Source organism: Agrilus planipennis, unplaced genomic scaffold (genome assembly GCF_000699045.2).
Source record: "Agrilus planipennis isolate EAB-ADULT unplaced genomic scaffold, Apla_2.0 scaffold48, whole genome shotgun sequence".
Lineage (NCBI taxonomy): Eukaryota > Metazoa > Arthropoda > Insecta > Coleoptera > Buprestidae > Agrilus > Agrilus planipennis.
In genome coordinates this window covers 828,805-851,169 of record NW_020438937.1, presented here as the reverse complement: position 1 = coordinate 851,169, position 22,365 = coordinate 828,805, and the positions used below count along the sequence as shown (strand labels likewise).

The window sequence follows — 22,365 nt, the reverse complement described above, 5'->3', positions numbered from 1 at the left end:
TATTATAAATGTTGGATAATTAGTAATAATAAGTAATCTATTAAATTTTATTAGACTTTATAGTGTATGAAAATTGGAAAATTACAGAACTTTGCAACCCCATTACTTTTTATGGGGGTGTGACCGCCGCGCACTTTTTATGGTAGTTTACTCAGGAAGACCTCCTCTTTCAATCCCCCATGCCCCCACCCCCGAAGGGGGGATAATCTAGACCTTTACCCGTTTTTCTCGAATGCGATGAACTTTCGGACATACAAACATTTACTTAATTTTCATATTTTGTAGTGGTTTATCACTCCCTGCAAGATCGGTATTTATTTCTGTTACGTGCTATATACAGTACCTACACTTGGTATTGGATAATCATTTACCCATTTTTTATTGAAAAGTATGTTCAGCTTTATAAGAAGCGTAACTTATTCGAGGGTACACTAAGCTGAACTCTCCTTTAGTATAATAATAAATTAAATGAGATTGTTATTGAAATACGAGGTAATTCCAAAAAACAATCAATACAAAACCCTACAGACACGCGCGCTGGAAAATCCCTAATTATTTACGAACAGTAGGTAATTTAATCTGTCTTTCTCGATCCTCTACCCTATATTCCTGTTTCTGTTTCTAATGCGTATCAAATTATACGTATCTATGCACAAAAAATTGCTGTTTGAGACCAACGTTCACCCTTAAGTTATTGAACCAAACGTTGGCAATTGTTTTTGAAAAATAAAAAACTTTCAACCCGTTCGGTTTTGATTCATCTACTGAATAAATAAATTACCGTATCCTCAATTTCCCACATGACTGTACACCGGCATATTGTTATAACAAGCAAGTATAATAACTATATTGTAAATAAAGACAGAACAACATGTACACATTCGTGTTAACACCGCTCCATTGTTACAAGGACGCTGCTACTATTCTCTATTTAGGTAAAAATTTCTCGGTTTAGTTAGTTTGATGGGGTCAACCGATCAAGTAGTGTCGGCGAAAACACAAATTGTTTATTGCCCACCTGTTATATGATTATATTATCATTGTATGTTCATGTGTGCGGCTCTCAACACTTAGTTTTTGTTTTATTGTTCTCTATTACCGGTTACAAGGCGCCGCGGTATTTGAATGAAGAAGTGCTTCACAATTAGTTCGCGTACTTTTTTTGTAGTTTTGAAGTGGGTGGGTGCAAAGTTTGTCGATCAATAAACCCATAACGCTTCATAAGGTAGGATAAAATGGTATTATTTATGTGTTATCTACTTTAAATAAATGAAAAAATAAATAAACACAAGTTTTTTAAAAGAAAAATGAGAAAATATTAACAACAACATGAAACATTTAAAGTTTGACATTTAATTCGAATTTCATGTCATAGCATAAATTTAGTTCGCTTTCCTGATTTAGAACTTTCCACATTAATTTTCTCTAATTTAAAACGTTATATAAGCAAATAAGTGAAACTATACCGAAAACTTTTATTTTATTAATTTATCTTTCTTTATGCAATTAAAATTGTAACTCATTTTTGTGATGAGCAGATTATCACTGAACCTTTTTCGTCCTTCATATTGAAAGAGGAAACTCAATTCATTCAAAAATGTCTCTGTGTATGAAACAAAAAGAAAATAATAATATTAATGTAAAACAATTTCATATTGTAAGATTCTAAGTACCTTAATTAGTTAATTTAATAAAAACAAATGCACAATACATCAGAACCAATATTATTATTTTTGTTAATATGGGACACTTAAGTATATAAGTATCACAATTTGTGGTTTTTATTTTTATCATGATAATAACATTTCCTTTTTAATTGCAGAAATTGTAACAACGGTATAGGGGTTAAAAAAAATTAATGAAGGACATTTCTGTAGATTGAAAAAACGTCTAAAATAATAATAGGTATATAATAAGATGTTATCTTTAAGTTTTCCCCAACCGGTCTCCCACCGAGCCCAAAAGGTTGCAAAATTGTAAAAATTAGTAATAAGTAGGTACCTATAAAAAAATAATATAGTTTCAAGATAAAGGTATTTTGTAAAAATTTGTCAACTTGTCATAAAAAATCCAAATTACCTATGTAGATACTAACTAGCAAACGTTTTTTTTTTAATTATCTCTTTTAAATTGTTTTCGAAAGAGTGATTAGGTTTTTAAGAAAAACAGCTTACAAATTGTGGAGTTACATTAAGAAGAAATTAATTACACTTTTCAAAGGACACCTAATGCATATTGAAATAAGTTTTCCGTTAATTGCTTCATTAACTTGCGCAATCCACGACAAAAAGCTATGGAGTGCATTAACTCAGATTGCTCGTGAATATTTATGAATTGATAATGAAGAAAACTCATTATTTTAGTGGGAAGCACCCACCAAATTACAAATAACTTGATTATGTAAAGTTTTTATTAACCAAAAAAAATATGGATAGGTAGTACTCATTCAATTATACTTTAGTCAACAAAATCAGTAATAATAGAGAACAAAAAATTGTTTTGTTGTGCACATCTTCACTTTCAAATTACGTTTTCGGTGCAAAACTTGTTTGTGTACTTAACCAATTGTTTTGTTAAAGAAAACTGTAGATGCAAAAAAAATTACTGAGTAATTATTATACTTAATCATTAGTTTTCAAATGTTGATTGTTGAATAAAATTGCAATATGAAATGGAAAATTCGACAGTATGAAAATAGTAGTTGGCTAATCGAAACGATTGTTCGAATAAATACATAATTATGTATGTATCGGATAAATAAACATGTCAATTGACAAAAAGAGCATTGGTCAGAATTGAGCCCAAGCTACTCGTGAGGTAGGTGAGCATTCCTACCACTAAACCACGAAAATTTCATAGGGAAATAATATTCCTATAGCTTAGTAGTATACCTACTATCATAACCATTCTTGATTTGATATATATGTACAAGAATATAAACTCAAATATGATATACAAACCCGTTTAAAAAAATGTACCAGTTGCTCGTCTGTCTGTCTCTCTGTACATACATCTGTGCACAGATAGATATCTACCTACATTGCAAAATGAACGGAACAAAGTATTAAAATAAAACGGTATTCTATTATTTCAAAGTTTCCATGTATTACTTTCTAACGATCAGAATCATTACCAATAGTCACTAATTATGAGAATAGGCTGCAGTTCGTAGCAAATCGTGCTTTTACTGAGATGGTGTGGCATGTTCATTTTTAATTAGACAACTTTTTAGGACGAATGCAGTTAATTATGGTGTTTTTTCACTTGACCTTTTTCGAACAACCATAAATAAGTGTACCAATGGCACACGTTTCTTTACGTGTCTTGCATCAAATGTGGAAAAATCAGTAGGCAGAATATTAATATTTACAGACATATTTATATATATACGTATATTTATGTAGTTACTAACCAATTACTGCACTCAAGGCATTATATGGTAATTACTGTTTTATTGCAAATACACGCGGGGATTGTTGAGAAACAATTAGTGATACATCGATGTAGGCACTGACCTTCGCACAAACCAAGTGTCCAATGTATTAATCTGTTCGTGCATTAAATAGATTATTAACATAATAAAAAGATTTTACAAAATCTTACTTCCTCTATCGTTTATTTATATGTCTTATGGATTAGCTATGAATTTTTATTTTGTCGTAATAAAAATGAAAAATAGACACCAAATTCGAATATATGTAAAATAAATCTCTACATCTCAATATTCAGCTTGCAAAGACTATAGGTAAGACAGCCGAATAAGATAAAATAATACTTTTAAATAAATAATTTTTAAAATAATATTTATATTACTTAATAAGTAAATCCTTTTTTCTTCTGTTAGCTAGTGGTTCATGCTAAATAATGAGTACGTAAAAGTACAAAACATTTTTTTTGCGAATTTTCATGAAAGAACCAACAACATTTAGTGAAAATCTACAATCAGACTTTTTTAAATATATATTGAAACATAATTTGTCACAAGAATAAAACGTATATTAATATTCCCCATGACACTAAAAATTATGTGTGCTATGAAGATTGAGGCTATATAAAGGCATCATTGTCATTCATCTTGCTACGAAAAATCTTAAACAAAATTTGTATAAATAACTTGGTTATTATTGAGACCTTCTCAGTTAAAATCGTTATTGGTCCGAAAACTTTGCACCTTTCAAGGAGAATACGTAATTAAATATGTAAATTCTTCTGACGGCAAGACACTCGGTTTATTACGTAAATGGTATAAAAACCAATTTTCATACATGTACATTTTTACAATATACAATACACTACGTTGTTGTCTGGTGTACCTATAGATATACGACATATTCATTTTAAAAGAAGAACAAATCTTTCTCACCAATAACAATAAAGAATCGATAACTCACTGCCAAATGCTTCATCAATACATAAACAGCCCTTTTTACTTACTCTTAAAACCTAGAGCACTATAACTCTTATTCATTGACTGATAAATAACGACACAATGGATGGCTTGGCAAAGGCATCTAATAGTGACAATAGTTTCGGCGTACAGACTGGCGCCATCCTTCGGAAGACAAACATTTAATTGGAAAGAATCAATCCAAATTGATTGAATAGTTTCCATTTTTCTCCCTAATTAATTTTAGTTTATAGTAATTAATTCAGAACTTATACTTCTCAACATAATTCCGATGTTTCGCTCATCTGTTTTGGAGATTTATCGAGAAATTTGTTAAGTTAAATAATACTATAACAGTATACGTAATCAACAACCTCTATTAATTAGCACTGAACTAATTTTTACAAAATTTCAACAAACGCAAGATGTTCTTTTTACGTACTTGTAATTTTTTATATTAAAACGGTTGTGGCATACACCTATTAGACGAACACATTAAAAGTTTTTGATAAGAAATTTTTCAAAACCCCCAGACGCGGATCATGATTTCGATCTTAACCGACCAAACCGATGAAACTTCTAAAATAAGTTGATACCCTAGTAGGGTCTTGTTTAACACATGAAATACTTCAGTAGCAGCAAATACCCGCTAGATGGCGATACACTGTCTATACTTGGATATTACATTAACAATGTTTCAATTGTTAAAATCGGTCAATTTAAGTAATTTCACCTTGTAAACAATTTGTCAAAGGTTCCATATTATTAAAAGCTGGAAAATACCACAAATGGCACGGTAAACGCCATCTGTAATATGATGCTACATTTTAGGATTACGTATGCTCCAACAAGGTCCTTTAAAATATATGGATATCTACTTGCTGAAACGAATCCCGGCGTAGCTAACCTCAACGTGATAGACACGTTACCATAATCGAATAAAATATTCTGTCGAAACTGCCAGACGCGCACCGCGATTTCGATCTTTTTGGATCTCATCAGCGCGTCGCGTTAAAAGCTGCTTCATCTTGAGACATTATCAATTTTCATTAGGTAATCCCAATAACCTCATTTTCCCCTGCTCCCCGATAAATACGGAGAAATACCTAATAAATACGATGCACCACATTACTTCGACACCTATTACCAATAAAAGGATCAATAAGATTCATTAATTTGTGCAGCAAACAGCAATTCGCATTTTTCCCAATTTTAGAAGCAGTGTTCATATCACCCTGTAGGTACATTACATTAATCGACACTTTTTACCATTACATTGCGTAAACGGAACTATAAACAATGCAAAAACACGATGAGATCATCGCTGAAACTTTTAATTAAAGCTTCGTCTGCTTCGTGAACCGGTACCGTCTGCCGGCACACGATGTGGAGTTTTTGACATACACGTCGCTCTCTAATACCTAACTCTACAAATGCAAATGTTTATCGTAGAGCTTTTCGGGCTGCATTTGTTTACATATACAGGTAAAATTATTACTCTGCGAATACTTCAATACCCAAAGCTCGGGCTTCTCATCGGATGCTTCATATTATATTCGAATCTGCAGCAACGTCAGTTATTTGCAGCGAATAACCCCAAGATTATTCGAGCGTTCAATGTCAACAAGTTGCTTTCACGTTTAGCGGTTCGTTAAGCTCCAAACATAATATACACATGGTAAGGTAATTTCTGCGGTTGTAACATATCTACATATGCCAAATACATCCACAGAGAGAGAGAGCCTGACGATGAGCCCTCATTTAAATCAAATTGAAAGGGGAAACTTCCTGACAAATAACACGGATCTAATCGCAAGATGGAAAACAAAACAATCAATTTTCATCGCCTTTTAAGTTTGATACTGATTAGGATTATAGGAATATAAAGATAGGAGACGAAAAATTAGAAGAAGTAACTGATCCTGAGATAAGCCAGGAAGGAAGGAGTAGTAGGGATATAAAGCAGAGGATAGCGCAGGGTCGCGTCGCCTTCAATAAAAAGGAATCACTTCTATGATCGCGAACGGTTAATTTATAAATTCGAAAAAAGTTTTTTAAGGTGTATGTTTGGAGTGCGGCGCTGTACGGGTGCGAAACATGGACAGTGGGAGCGGCGGACAAGAAAAGGTTAGAAGCGTTCCAAATGTGATGTTACAGGCGAATGATGAGGATACAATGGATACAGAAGGTTAAAATTGAAGGGATATTAAAAAGAATAGAAGAAAAGAAGACTCTATGGAAGTCAACATGAAATGGGCAAGATAGGTTAGTAGGACAACTTCTCAGGCATAAAGGTCTAGTCAAAGACATATTAGAGGCAGAAGCAGGAGTTAGGAGGGGTAGAAGTAGACCTAGATTAGGTTACCGTTCGTAAATAATTACGGATGTGGGTTGTTCTAGTTTTAGGTAAATGCGATAATTAGCTCAGGATAGGAGAGTGGAGATACGTGTCTAACCAGTCTTAGGACTGACGACCTTATGATGATAACTGATTAGGATTAGGATTTTCATTTGAACTTTGTTTTCTAAATTATTAGCCTTCTTTCTTTCTTACAACTGAACGTGTATTTTAATACCACCTTCAACAAGAATAACTATTTAGTAAATTCTGGAAGCAACCGCAGTTTTAATATTGTAATATTTTTACTTACGGTGGGTATTTAGAGAATTTTCTCGCTTTTTATGAAACATGCGATCTGTGAACTGTGAAACTTTCACCTCGTTCCGTTTATGTGGTTCGCATGCTTCGGTGAAACACACCGACGACACCACAATTTAAAACAGGTACTACAGGTGGAAATCACTCAAAATGGAATTTTTCCACATTAACATTCCTAATATAAATACGACAATATCTACTGTAAATTTTTAAGTATATTAGGTACCTACCTACCAAGATTTTTCACAAATAAATTACCAGGCCTTACAATTTTAAACTTCAAACTTTCAAACAACTTTTGGTGTTAATGTGAGGTAATCAATCATACTATGAAACACTTCTATGATAGAATTTCAATTAAACTGTATATTAATAAATAATACTATAAATATTAAGTATTTAATCCATGTCTAAGATATGGTGAATGCGTCGGGTTCACTATTTATTAGCAATTTACCAGAGAATGATATCTACGAAAAATATCGTCCACAGTATTTACCTACATATTATGTAACATGTATGTATATTATCAGATTATACAAAAGCAGTTACAGTTTCCCTTTAATCTATACTTACCTACCTTTTAAACTAAACATTCCTTAACTGATCAATTCTTACTAACCTGAAACAAAAAAAATGCAATAATCGAAGGAATTTTTTATTAAAACAAAAAAAATACTTAATTTAAACTTATGACAAGCAGCTAAATCGAACGAAAATCCCAGTTGATTTATAAATTTGCAAGGCCACAAACAAGTGATTATATCGTAACAATAAAGTAAATCTTGTTAATACTTATTAGACATTTTTATTTTGAAGTTTGTTGTTAATAAATAATGAAGAACAGGAAGAGCTCTATCGCCCCCATCCTGTTCTAAGTGCTTTTATCCGTCAAGATTAATACCTAATTAAATAGGATTTAACCCAAAGATCTCCTTTTCCAGTAAATTTACTGAAGCTTCTATTTCTAGTTTATGTTTGATTACATTTCGTAAAGCGTAAATTAAAGTTATACCTAATCCTGACAATTTTGCAGAGGGTAACATTTAGTAACAATCAATAAATCTCTTCTTGCTTTTGTTTTTATTTCATTTTCAATTTATTTTCGTATTAGATACATACTGTTGTTTATATTTTTCGACTTACCCGGAAGAAAGATAATAATTTGTGTATTTGAAAAGTAATTTAAATAAGTAAGCACTTTTTCGAGGTTGTGTTTTACGAACAGGAAATACAATATAAAATACTAACATAATAAAATAGTTCTATTTACATATTTTCGTATATACATAGGTAATAATAATGTCTTCGATTAATGCTAACAATTGCCGTTAGCAGTTGCATGTTGTGACACACTTCCGTCGTACGATGCGCGCGCAACATCCGTTGCATTTACTCTCACCGCATCAAAAGTGTACGATTTCAAAAATAACAAATATGTTTCCAGTCGAAACTCATTAACTGAATATGCCCCTTATTTGCAACATTTTACATTCACCTTAACGAAGAAGGTTGAAATTTCAATTGAATCCTATTTGAAGCAATATTTAAACATGAAATACGTAGATGGAAAAATGGGTAGCTACACATATGTCAGTCAAATCAGGAAGTAACTCTTCTGAAGGAATCTGATGATTGAACTCAGGGTAGGAAGGGGTGAAGCTGGATGATTTTGTGATGATGACTACACAGTATAGAATTAGACAAAACATGACATTTTGGTGACATATATATAAATATTATTATTACTTCGTATAAGAATTTTCAGAAAAAGGATAAAGGGTTTTTTTGTGTCCCAATAAATAAACAAAGAAAATAATACTGAAAAAATCCTTACAAAACATTTCAATAAAAAAATACCTACTGTATACTTTCTCCATTCATGGAAATGGATACTTCATATATGATTATAACACATACAGTAAACAAAATAAATTTATGTTTGCTATCATTTTCCTTCCTTCTTGAACAAACCATAAAAAAATATAGATAATTAAATAAGTGTGTGCCTCACCCTGACAGTTGCAGAGCGGCAAATCTTATGCTATTTTACGTAGTTTAATACAAGGAAGCACATGCCGCTATCCTCGTAGCAGTTAAGAGGAATAATATACATATATCAACAGATAACCCCAAAAGGAAGAAAATGGCGTAAGCGAAGCGACCTACCTCGATGTACATATACATACCAAAATTACTCCATGATAACAGAACAAGAGAAACTTCTGTCATCAAAATACTGCAAAATGTTCCGCAAAATACCAGGTTCTTGCAAATAATAAAAAAATATACTCGGATAAGTAACCACATCTTTAAACAGTAAATAAGATTTTAACCCTCGTTAATTCCAAGTCATATTCATCATTAATCCAGAACACCCTTATGTACCTGGCATCAGTCAAATGCGACATATTTTCATGTTAATAGTTAAAGATATATGCATTTATTATTACCGTATTTTCATAACACCAACAATTAAATCTCATTCCAAACTTTTCATGATTAATTAATACAAAAACTGTATACGCTGCACATTTTAGTAGTCCTACCTCGTCTATTTCTTATTGACTTCCATAGAGTCCTCTGCTCTCTTACTCTTTCTAATACCTCTTCATTTCTAACCTTCTCTATCCACGGTATCCTCATCATTCGCCTGTAACACCACATTTCGAATGCTTCTAATCTTTTCATTTCCGCCGCTTCTAATCTTTTCATTTCCGCCGCGCCCACTGTCCATGTTTCGCACCCATACATCGCCGCGCTCCAAACATACACCTTTAACAATCTTTTCCGAATTTCTAAATTAATCGTTCGCCAGCATATAAGTGGCTTCTTTTTATTGAAGGCGACTCGACCCTGCGCTATCCTATACTTTATATCCCTACTACTCCTTCCGTCCTGACTTCCTAGATACCTAAAAATCAGCAAATTTTTCCTCTCCTATCTTTATATTCGCTCTTTTTCTTCCTTTGCATACCAGTATTTTTGTTTACTTTTATTTTCATCATCATCATCATAAAGTCGTTAGTCCTAAGACTGGTCGGACACGCACCTCCACTCTTTCCTATCCTGAGCTAAGCTTCGCATTTCCCTAAAACTAGAACAGCCCACATCCTTAACTATTTGCGAACATAATCTAATGTAGGTCTATCCCTCCTAACGCCTTTTTCTGTCTCTAATTTTTAACTAGTAACTTTTTGAATATTTGATGTATTAATTTATTTGATTGTTTAGAGTTCAATTGTCATTTAAGTTTTATTTCACCATCTGCGGCCAGTACTCGAATCGAACGGATCCTATCATCCAAAACAGCAATTAATCATTTACCAGCGCACCGCTGCGTTTGTTCGTGTAACGTTTGATAATAAAACAAGCATTTCGTTTTACATGAATTACTGTTTAAGGGAAGCCATCGTCGTTGCATCGGTGCATGCATTTCGCTCTCATTCTCATCGTTACAAAACAAATAACAACCGGCTGCTCTTCGCAAAGTTAACGAGATTGTAACGCCTGAAACAGTCGGAAAACGAACACGACCTGTCAGTTTTACGCGGACTTTTCGAAATGTCTGATGTTCATTCGGTAGTGCCAAATTAAACTGGCAGCATTCCACACAACTACCCTCAGCATATTTTCCGAAATTATATCACGAATTGTTCGTTTATATTACCATATCTTCAGGATTGTATATACAGTATTGTATAAAATCGGTAATTTTTGTAAGTATTTTTAACTTATATAGTTAATGACTATGCATTTCATATTATTATTACGGTTAACATTTTCAACATTCCAAAATTGGATAGCATTACACCAATATTTCAGGCTAAACGTTTAATTATTAAAAATGCCGCAAGCAGCGATCGATACCAGCGGCACTTTTCATGTTCCCGAGAGCCGATTACTTCTAGCCTCAAATCAATTGACAAACAATAAGTTTTCTATAATAATCAGAATTATTATCATTTATCCCTACAAATAAGTGACTATAGTATCCAATGATAAATAGTTGATAAAAGACAGTGCTTTTCTTGATAAATTGTTCATCTTCATAACACTGAGTCTATCAATAATCGATCTCTCTAAAATAGTTTGAAATTTATTTTAGAAAAAAAATGTTTCTACATTATAAATTGAAAATTATATAAGTTTTTCTACAGGGATGATGCTTGATAAAACATTGATATCAAAGGTATGCATTTTACATCAAATAAATTGTACCTTAACCACATCGCCGACAAGATCATGAAATTATCGTAAAACAGTTAATAATTTAACAGTTTCTTTAAATGAGTACCTAGCACACTACAATTACAGTCTACGTTCATGTTGCAATGAACTAATAGAATTTCAATTGACGCATGCAGATATACTCTACATATGCACGCACATGAGCGTTTAAACCATTGAATTGTATCTGAAAAGTGTTCTTTGGACAATGAGCTCGGAAATAATTACTCTGTGTGTGTGTATTGTACCTAAACTGCAGGCGAAAGAAAAATAATAATTACCGCGCACCAATAAGCCAACAAGCGGAGAGAAAGCGTCTGCCGGATGAGAGCATACACAGATACGAATAATTTAATCAGGAACCGGTAAACTCGCATATGGGGAGTTAGTTAAATAGATCGTTCATTGGTGCATTTCGAAACAGAAAAGAAAGTTTATACAATGCGAGCATTTGTAATGCCGCAACTCATTTTCTTATAAAAAAGAAAATATGAAAAAAAAAAATAATTTATTTGAAATACCAATGCACATGCAGGGTGTATTAAAAATCAAAATTTTACAAATTTGTACTTTTTATAAGCCGATATGAATGAAATTTTTCCTACACAGTATAGAATTAGACAAAACATGACATTTTGGTGACATGAAATATTATTATTACTTCGTATAAGAATTTTCAGAAAAAGGATAAAGGGTTTTTTTGTGTCCCAATAAATAAACAAAGAAAATAATACTGAAAAAATCCTTACAAAACATTTCAATAAAAAAATACCTACTGTATACTTTCTCCATTCATGGAAATGGATACTTCATATATGATTATAACACATACAGTAAACAAAATAAATTTATGTTTGCTATCATTTTCCTTCCTTCTTGAACAAACCATAAAAAAATATAGATAATTAAATAAGTGTGTGCCTCACCCTGACAGTTGCAGAGCGGCAAATCTTATGCTATTTTACGTAGTTTAATACAAGGAAGCACATGCCGCTATCCTCGTAGCAGTTAAGAGGAATAATATACATATATCAACAGATAACCCCAAAAGGAAGAAAATGGCGTAAGCGAAGCGACCTACCTCGATGTACATATACATACCAAAATTACTCCATGATAACAGAACAAGAGAAACTTCTGTCATCAAAATACTGCAAAATGTTCCGCAAAATACCAGGTTCTTGCAAATAATAAAAAAATATACTCGGATAAGTAACCACATCTTTAAACAGTAAATAAGATTTTAACCCTCGTTAATTCCAAGTCATATTCATCATTAATCCAGAACACCCTTATGTACCTGGCATCAGTCAAATGCGACATATTTTCATGTTAATAGTTAAAGATATATGCATTTATTATTACCGTATTTTCATAACACCAACAATTAAATCTCATTCCAAACTTTTCATGATTAATTAATACAAAAACTGTATACGCTGCACATTTTAGTAGTCCTACCTCGTCTATTTCTTATTGACTTCCATAGAGTCCTCTGCTCTCTTACTCTTTCTAATACCTCTTCATTTCTAACCTTCTCTATCCACGGTATCCTCATCATTCGCCTGTAACACCACATTTCGAATGCTTCTAATCTTTTCATTTCCGCCGCTTCTAATCTTTTCATTTCCGCCGCGCCCACTGTCCATGTTTCGCACCCATACATCGCCGCGCTCCAAACATACACCTTTAACAATCTTTTCCGAATTTCTAAATTAATCGTTCGCCAGCATATAAGTGGCTTCTTTTTATTGAAGGCGACTCGACCCTGCGCTATCCTATACTTTATATCCCTACTACTCCTTCCGTCCTGACTTCCTAGATACCTAAAAATCAGCAAATTTTTCCTCTCCTATCTTTATATTCGCTCTTTTTCTTCCTTTGCATACCAGTATTTTTGTTTACTTTTATTTTCATCATCATCATCATAAAGTCGTTAGTCCTAAGACTGGTCGGACACGCACCTCCACTCTTTCCTATCCTGAGCTAAGCTTCGCATTTCCCTAAAACTAGAACAGCCCACATCCTTAACTATTTGCGAACATAATCTAATGTAGGTCTATCCCTCCTAACGCCTTTTTCTGTCTCTAATTTTTAACTAGTAACTTTTTGAATATTTGATGTATTAATTTATTTGATTGTTTAGAGTTCAATTGTCATTTAAGTTTTATTTCACCATCTGCGGCCAGTACTCGAATCGAACGGATCCTATCATCCAAAACAGCAATTAATCATTTACCAGCGCACCGCTGCGTTTGTTCGTGTAACGTTTGATAATAAAACAAGCATTTCNGGCGTCGATTAATGACGTCATCAGCACTGGCTAATATGCTGGATTATATTTCGAAACACACCCAATATTGATTTATGACCGCCTGCAAAAAAAGGGGTGACCTTTCTGTATAAGATATCTTTATATTGTGGAGTGCTCAACATATACAATGCTTTAGTTTTATAATACTAATTTCTTTGCAGAGCTAACTGGAATTCATGCATAAATAATATTAGCCTGAGCGTCAACATAAACGGTCCTTCCAAAAGCTCCAGGCACCGCCTCCCAGCTGTCATACAAACTGCAGATAGGCCGGCTGCTGTCACGCAAAAAGAAAGACGAAAAACACGCGAAACATCCAAGAAAAAGCACATACAGGTAAGCTGAAAGATTACGCTTTTGCTTAACGATATTTACGAACTTTATTTTTGAAAATTTCTGGTTAACAAAGAAAATGTACACAAAACACTAAACATCCAATATGCATTTATTGGTAATTCCAATGAATATGCACGTGTGTATATTTATATAGGACGATTTTGTTGTACAGGTAAATCTTGCACTACATCTTGCTTAATTTTCTTTTTTAAATGAAAATAGTTGCGAATACTTTTTTATTCATAATTCTCAAACTGTAATAGTGTTTGTGTGATTAGATGTCTATAAATATTAAAAGCATCCATTTCTCAATTTAGAGTAGCTTGGAAGACGTCTCGTTAAATAAACATTCCGGATTAAGTGGAGTAGACATCAGTAACGATCAGAGCTTTCCACTTCGACGATGTCAGAGTCTCGCGGTTTCCCGAGAAGATTCTGATGATTTATACGGAAACTTAAAAAGCTTACCGAGTACTGATCCCGGACGCCCACGAAGGTCCCAGCTTATACCACGGGCACGTTTAATAGATAGAACAACTGGACGTCCGGGCAATGATAAGTAAGTAAAGAAGGTTCAAAATAAATAAGACATTTGAGAAAATATATCCATTACGTTACTTTAGAAAGAGTATTTTACTTTATCATAGCCGTATCCCACTGAAATGGAAAATTTTGGAACAAATAGTGTCATTGCTGCGGACTATTTACTTTGAAGTAGATTTTATTTCATTATAGACGATGTATTTTTTAAGTGACTTTGTTTTATTATAGTCGAATATACAGGGGGTAATAAATAGCATAAATGAGCGACTTCAAAGTCTAATAAAAGTCACTGATTTCATACTTCATCATAAGGTCGTCAGTCCTAATTTAGCTAATTTTCGCATTTACTTAATACTAGAACAACCCATATCCTTAACTATTTGCGAACAGTAATCTAATCTACCTCTACTCCTCCTAACTCCTGCTTCTGCCTCTAATATGTCTCTGACTAAACCTTCATGCTTAAGAAGCCTATCAAGCCTATTTCTAATTGACTTCCATAGAGTCCTCGTTTCTCCTACTCTACCTCTTCATTTCTAACCCTCTCCGTCCACGGTATCCTCATCATTCACCTGTAACATCATATTTCGAACGCTTCTAACTTTTTCTTTTCCGCCGCGCCTACCATCCATGTTTCGCATCCGTACAGCGCCGCGCTCCAAACATACGCCTTTTACAATCTGTTTCGAACTTCTAAATTAATCGTTCGCGAGCATAAAAGTGACTTCTTTTTATTAAAGGCTACACGACCGTGTGCTATCCTCTGCATTATATCCCTACTACCCCATCCGTCCTGAACTTATCTGACTTCCTAAATACCTAAAATCAGCCACTTCTTCTAATTTTTCGTCTCCTATCTTTATATTCGCTCTTTCTCTACTTCTTCTTCCCTTACATACAATTAAATGATAACAAATGAGACGCTAAATTTCAAAAGATAGTATAACTACCGTCGCCTTCTACATATATTTATATTCTTTAGATATAATTTATTGCAATTAATTTATAGTTTGATTTGTCTATTCCTATTAAGATAATTTCATAACAACCTAATAAAAACTTATCTTACATGAGATTAAAAACAAAACTTTCCAAAATTCTAATATTTCACTGATATTTACAATTACTTTCAGGCAATAAACAATTTCCGCTTATTTTGGAGGACTTATATAAAAAGTAATAAGACACTAACAACACGTAATATAACATTCAGCAACACACCAAATTAACAAATAAGTTATGTAAAGACAAAACAAGCCTTTTGTAATTAATGTTGCAATATAAAAGAGTAATGATACGAATTAAGAATAATGTCAAAGGTCAACTAAAACATTACCCATTTCTCACCTCTAAAATTCAAAAAAGTACTAAAGTACCCGTTACATCACCATATTGTACTACCTCACGTACGTCCTTGTTCAATTTTAATCTTTAACACGTAAAGTACAAGCTTCAACAGTAATAACAGTCTACGAGTGGATTTGAAAAAGCACTTTTCATTTTTAAATTGCGATGCAACTCTCTCCCTACTATGTAATTTAATAGACAAAGAGAAAATAATTGAATCATTGTATATTTATATATCTTTCACAGCAAATCGAATGAAACTTTCATTTACGATTAAATAATTGGAATACGGCGTTTAGTTAAGTTTTCCAATGAATCGATTTCAGGGGTAGTTTTTCTTTTCTGGTAAGGAGAAGTAGAGGAAGACCTAGATTAGATTACTGTTCACAACCAGTTAAGGATGTGGATAGTGTTGATCAAAAACTAATTTCACAAGTTCAACCACACCAAACCACGTAATCAGTTGTTTGTTAAACAATTAGTTAATTGCATAACTTTTTAAATTTATACAACTGTTTATTCTCTTTCGTGTACGCCCTATTTGTATCATCCTGGCGGATGTTTGTCACTCATTTATATTACTATGGAATGTTCCTAAATATTTCCGGAAACTTCCCGTAAGTTTCTTTTTGTCTTGTAGTCGGCTTTCGACAGCAATATTGATGTATACACATTAACCTTTCCGGTTTGCTTTTACGAAACCGCTCGGTTCGCCAAGGGGTTGTAAAATTTTAGAAAACTTTTATTATAGTTATTATTTCAATATCTCTATTTCAGTAACTTCAAAAACAGAAGAGAGTGCATTTGCGCACCTTTTCGGAAATATTTTTGACTATACCCTACAGTAAAATAAAAAGAATAATAGTTTTGAAAATCTGATAACAAACCCCTTGAAATTCTCCGTAATTTCCTATTGAGTAATTCCTGGAAAATACACAGATGAATACGATTTATTACTTACTATAAACAACTTCAAGTTAAATTATAAAAAGTTCTCGAAAGAGAAATGAAACTAACTAAGTAAATTTGTTTGTTTACTAAAATATAAAACATAAATTTTAGCAAATTCTGCTTGCAATTGTGTTCCGAATTGTATTTTTAAAAGACATTATTTTTACATAATTAATTATTGTACTACTCGCTGGTAATAAATGATAAGGAAAACATGAATAAATTTAAATAGGTAATATAATCGTATGACATGGAAATATAAAAAAATATTAAAAAATTCTGATTGCTTCAAGAAGTTCTGTGAAAATCCGGATCAAATCAAATAATTTCCTCAGCATTCGTTTCTTTTCAATTTATTTTTCCGTATCTTCTCTTAAATTTAGATATTCCGAACAAAAGGAATCCTCCAATATTTCTGAATCCTGATAATAATCCGACATCTCCTCGTTAGTATTCTAGCCAGTATTTTTTCTAGAATAAAGCAGATGGTGCGTTTTCCCTTTATAAAGTGGATGAGCCAAGAACCAATTTGTACGGTTTATTTCTTCCTCTTTCTGATAATCACCCTCTTTTCAATCAAATTGTATCAAAAAAACGTAACGCCAAAAGAAGTTGTTTTATGTGTAGTTCTTTTTAAAAATAACTGTATTTTTTATTTAAAAAAAAAAACTATTTTACGTACAAAAGAAATTTCTTCAGTGTAGTATACTGCAACAAGGTCCTTTTAAATATATGGATATCCACTTGCTGAAACGAATCCCGGCGTAGCTAACCTCAACGTGATAGACACGTTACCATAATCGAATAAAATATTCTGTCGAAACTGCCAGACGCGCACCGCGATTTCGATCTTTTTGGATCTCATCAGCGCGTCGCGTTAAAAGCTGCTTCATCTTGAGACATTATCAATTTTCATTAAGTAATCCCAATAACCTCATTTTCCCCTGCTCCCCGATAAATACGTAGAAATACTTGATAAATACGATGCACCACGTTACTTCGACACCTATTACCAATAAAAGGATCAATAAGATTCATTAATTTGTGCAGCAAACAGCAATTCGCATTTTTCCCAATTTTAGAAGCAGTGTTCATATCACCCTGTAGGTACATTACATTAATCGACACTTTTTACCATTACATTGCGTAAACGGAACTATAAACAATGCAAAAACACGATGAGATCATCGCTGAAACTTTTAATTAAAGCTTCGTCTGCTTCGTGAACCGGTACCGTCTGCCGGCACACGATGTGGAGTTTTTGACATACACGTCGCTCTCTAATACCTAACTCTACAAATGCAAATGTTTATCGTAGAGCTTTTCGGGCTGCATTTGTTTACATATACAGGTAAAATTATTACTCTGCGAATACTTCAATACCCAAAGCTCGGGCTTCTCATCGGATGCTTCATATTATATTCGAATCTGCAGCAACGTCAGTTATTTGCAGCGAATAACCCCAAGATTATTCGAGCGTTCAATGTCAACAAGTTGCTTTCACGTTTAGCGGTTCGTTAAGCTCCAAACATAATATACACATGGTAAGGTAATTTCTGCGGTTGTAACATATCTACATATGCCAAATACATCCACAGAGAGAGAGAGAGCCTAACGATGAGCCCTCANTTATTTAAAAAAAACTATTTTACGTACAAAAGAAATTTCTTCAGTGTAGCATTTATTACCAAAATTTTGTTTCCCTGCTTGCAAAATAAGAAATACAGTAACACCAACTGTTCACATTCTCCATAAGTAATAAATGTGTCTCAACGGTTCTGCGTTGGAAAAACGCAGGTAACATAATCGCTAACAGCGAACTACATGCATATTTATGCACTTATCTAATAAATACACGAATAAAACATATCTCCATCTAACACAACTATGAAAGTACCAACACTATTAGGGATTTACAGTAATATCTATTTTAAGGCAAAAGGACATTTGTTTCAATAAGCGAAGGATTAGTTTGTTCACGGTATACGACGGTCTAGCATAATTAATATGGGGTTTCCATTATCGAATCCATCCATCCATGCAATTATATAGTACACACTATGCTTTTTTATTGTTATGTACCTACCCAAAAATACCCGAAAAAAATTATATTCCCACCCTTATAGCTAAAGTTTTCAGTTTTTAAGCCAAGAAGCCTAACATAATTCGATTAGAGTTTTGTAAATATTACAGAAAAATGGCACTTATTTTGTGAAAAAACCCGTTGTCCCTATTAATCTTCAAAATTATGGGATATTTTAATACAATGAATTAAGGAAATTATCACAATTGCACTCAGCAACATATTTTGCAAGACACCGACGAAAACGCGCGAGTCGATGTCTTCAAACTATTTCGTTTAATTTAATAAGATATAATAACCGCGTTTTCATCCACTAAAACTATGAATTAATTAAAATTATGCAGTTCGTACATCACTTTAGCTCAAAAGAGAACTGAAGTGGTCATAAATGCAGAGAGCTAATAAAAAACAAACACCACAGAGCAAAATTAAAACATCCCTGTCGGAGGATAAATGGGGTGACGTGAAGTTTTAAATCCCTTTTATGACGGCTTTTGTATACCGCTCAGCAGAAAATTTACGGGCACTAATGGGAAAGTTAAAAATGTTGGAAAGGAAACAGTTCAGGACGATACGATATGGTGCGAAAAGGGACAATAGATAAATTATACTCTGTTGTTGTTAAACGTCTACATAGAGAATTTTTACCGAAATGAAAAATGGAAAATGTTTACACGAATTTCATAGTAAATAAGAGCTAGTTTAAAAAATCCAGCTCCAAGGATCTTGTCAAAATCCGGAAACCCTATGAAAAGGGCAAGAGTTTTTGGATTAAAGAAGGAAAAGGACGAAGTCAGAGATTCCAAGGCTCATCCGTTGAAAATTCTGGCTCATTCGCCTGAATATTATTAACATAACCAAAAAAATATCAAATTTAAAATAAATCGCAAGCGTTCAACTTCACATAACCCAAAATGCTATGCTTAATACAAATTAAGAGACGTTTTTATATAATAATGTAAAGGTATCCATTATTTTATCAAAATCGAGAGCTGTTGCTTAATTAAAAGCGCAAATCATTTGCACGCCGCTGTCAATTTACTCCAATGGTCCAATTAACCCTTAAAAAGTAATGCGTCAGTTTCGCTCGATCATGTAATTATTACTTCCTGCGTCTAATGAATTGCATTTCTTTGAAATTAATCCATTTATTAATATATAGTTTAACCAAAAGAAATTTGGTGCAGGTAGGAGACTATGAATTACATATTTCTAATGACAGTAGCAATATGAACCAAGGTTAGGTTATGGTAAATGTTCCCTCATAGACTAAGAGGAATCCCAAGAATTTAGGAGATCAATTCATTTAAAAATATCCATTTCCATACCAAATAAGCATACAATTGACCCCACGTACCCGTGTGCAAATAACGCATATTCGCGCACAATCGTCCGTCGACCCTAAATTATTTACATCAAAGAAAATTTCACTTCCTGGTGATGGGGTAGCATTAAATACCTGGGGAGGAAATAAATATGCGTAGGGGGAATAAAAGGTGACTATAATCAACACAATCTCTTATGGCCTCTCCATTAACCGTTTCATACGAGTGAAAACGACTGTATGTATACGAATCTCATTGCAATGAAAAGTAAAATGGCTCTCTAGGTACCGATTCGGTTAAGAAACTAGCTTATTTTAGGTTTACTGAAAATCTGGAGATTGTTCACATATTTCCCATAGAAATGAAAACCGATGATGCATTTTTTTCATAGAAACCCGGAAATTAAAACTCAAAAAGCATTAACCTGAAACAAGTGGAATAGACAGGATTGTGGGAACTATTTAAATTCAATTACATGTACTAAGAGTATCATCCGCCCCAACGGAAACACGCCACATTTGAGATAAGCCCTAGCTAGAAGCTTCTTAATGATTTATGTCGTATTTCTATTTTTTTTAATGTAGTAGTGTGACGTAATGTTCTGNCGCATTTCCCCCGCTGTCTGTCCCTATTTATGCTTAGATCTTTAAAACTACCCAACGGATTTTAATACGTTTTTTTTAATAGGTAGAGTAATTCAAGAGGAAGGTTTATATGTATAATACATGCATAATATAGTAGAGAAACACTGATAATTTTAGAGGTTTTCTAATGTGATGTAAATAAACACAGTTTTTTGCGCTTACATTGCAAACGCTGGCTGAACCCTACGAGATAGATCAAAATAATATACTACATTGTGTACAAATAATACCATTAAACCAATTCCTTAACCCCTATCCCGGTATGTTTGTGTATTTGAAGAAGTTTCACTTCAGTAGCGTGTTGTATAATTACACGTTGTATTTTTTTTTAATATAGGACTTATTTACCGACTTTACCCTAAGTTAAACTTTAATCTCCTGCTATAATGATTCGTAAAAGTTCATTAACATTTTATACATCAAAATACAAACGTCGAATATGCCTTTGTACGTACATTATATATGCACCGCTAATTAAGTATTGATCTCTATTGTTTCACCCTTCAATTCTTGGTCTGCTTCGCCCTTATCGCAGGCAATGCATTATCGACGCAGCCGATATAAAGTTGCTCTAACGAGCATAGTAATTTAAGTTTCATTCTGTTGCCGTTTACATGGGAGCTACCAAGATTTACGGGACCAGTAAAATAGCATGCTTATCAGTACAGTATGATACGTAGATATTATGGTAATTATATTGAATTATGTTGAAACTTTGAATTTTAACCACAATGTAAACTTTTACTGTAATCCGACCACAATTATCTAGGTATTATAGCATGTATTGTGACAGATTTTAAGTTATAACTAACAATGATCACGAAGGTGTCGGACACGCACACGGTGGGTTTCAAAACAAATGAAAAATAGAAAATGGGATCATTTTCACTTCAAAAAAAGTTTTCACTCATAAACGAACGCCGCAGGCGATCGATACAGGTAGCGCCTTTGATGAGTCAGAAAGATGTCAGCCAACGGTAATAAATTATACCTATAGCGAACGCGATATAGATGACAAAACGAATTTAACTGGAAGTTTTCGGATGTAGTCGGGAATATTCCATAACATTGTAAAGAAATAAATATTTGATGGCATAAAGTCGATAAAAGACAGCTGATGCAAATATAGTGCGCGAACGAGAAATCTAAACAGTGAGGTAAATCTAAAGTTATAGAAATAACCGATTGTAAGTAAGCTAGATAAATGTATGTACTGTTCGTTTCAAGAAGTTGGAGATGTGCCCCTTCCCTTTATTAAGATGCGCCGTAGCATAATTCCAAATTCAATCATATTTGTCTGCGTAGCTCATTTCTTCACCGATCATCGAACGAGAGCTAGACAAAAGTGTACAGTAGCATTTACAAAATTATTTAAACTGCCTCGTTAAAATTTAAGAATATGCTTTATTTAAAAGCATATTTAGCCAAAAATAATAACAAGTGAATTAACTTAACGCTCTACACACCTATAAAACTTTTGCTTTGTTTTCTATTGTTAATTTATATACATTTTTGTTTTAAGAAATTGCTAAACATTTTCGTCTAG

General features: G+C 33.1%; 2 protein-coding genes across 2 annotated transcripts in view; one reads left to right on the top strand and one right to left on the bottom strand.

Moving 5' to 3' along the window:
* The window catches only part of LOC108732504 (calcium uniporter protein, mitochondrial), a 135,837-nt gene that overhangs the window by 97,419 nt on the left and 16,053 nt on the right, over positions 1–22,365 (bottom strand). The gene's annotated exons all lie outside the window — the stretch shown is intronic.
* The window catches only part of LOC108732531 (protein javelin), an 82,525-nt gene that overhangs the window by 54,740 nt on the left and 5,420 nt on the right, over positions 1–22,365 (top strand). Inside the window, exons 2-3 of the mRNA XM_018463399.1 lie at positions 13,752–13,926; positions 14,244–14,485. Coding sequence (XP_018318901.1) covers positions 13,752–13,926; positions 14,244–14,485 — 417 coding nt within the window. The remainder of the gene's footprint in view (positions 1–13,751; positions 13,927–14,243; positions 14,486–22,365) is intronic.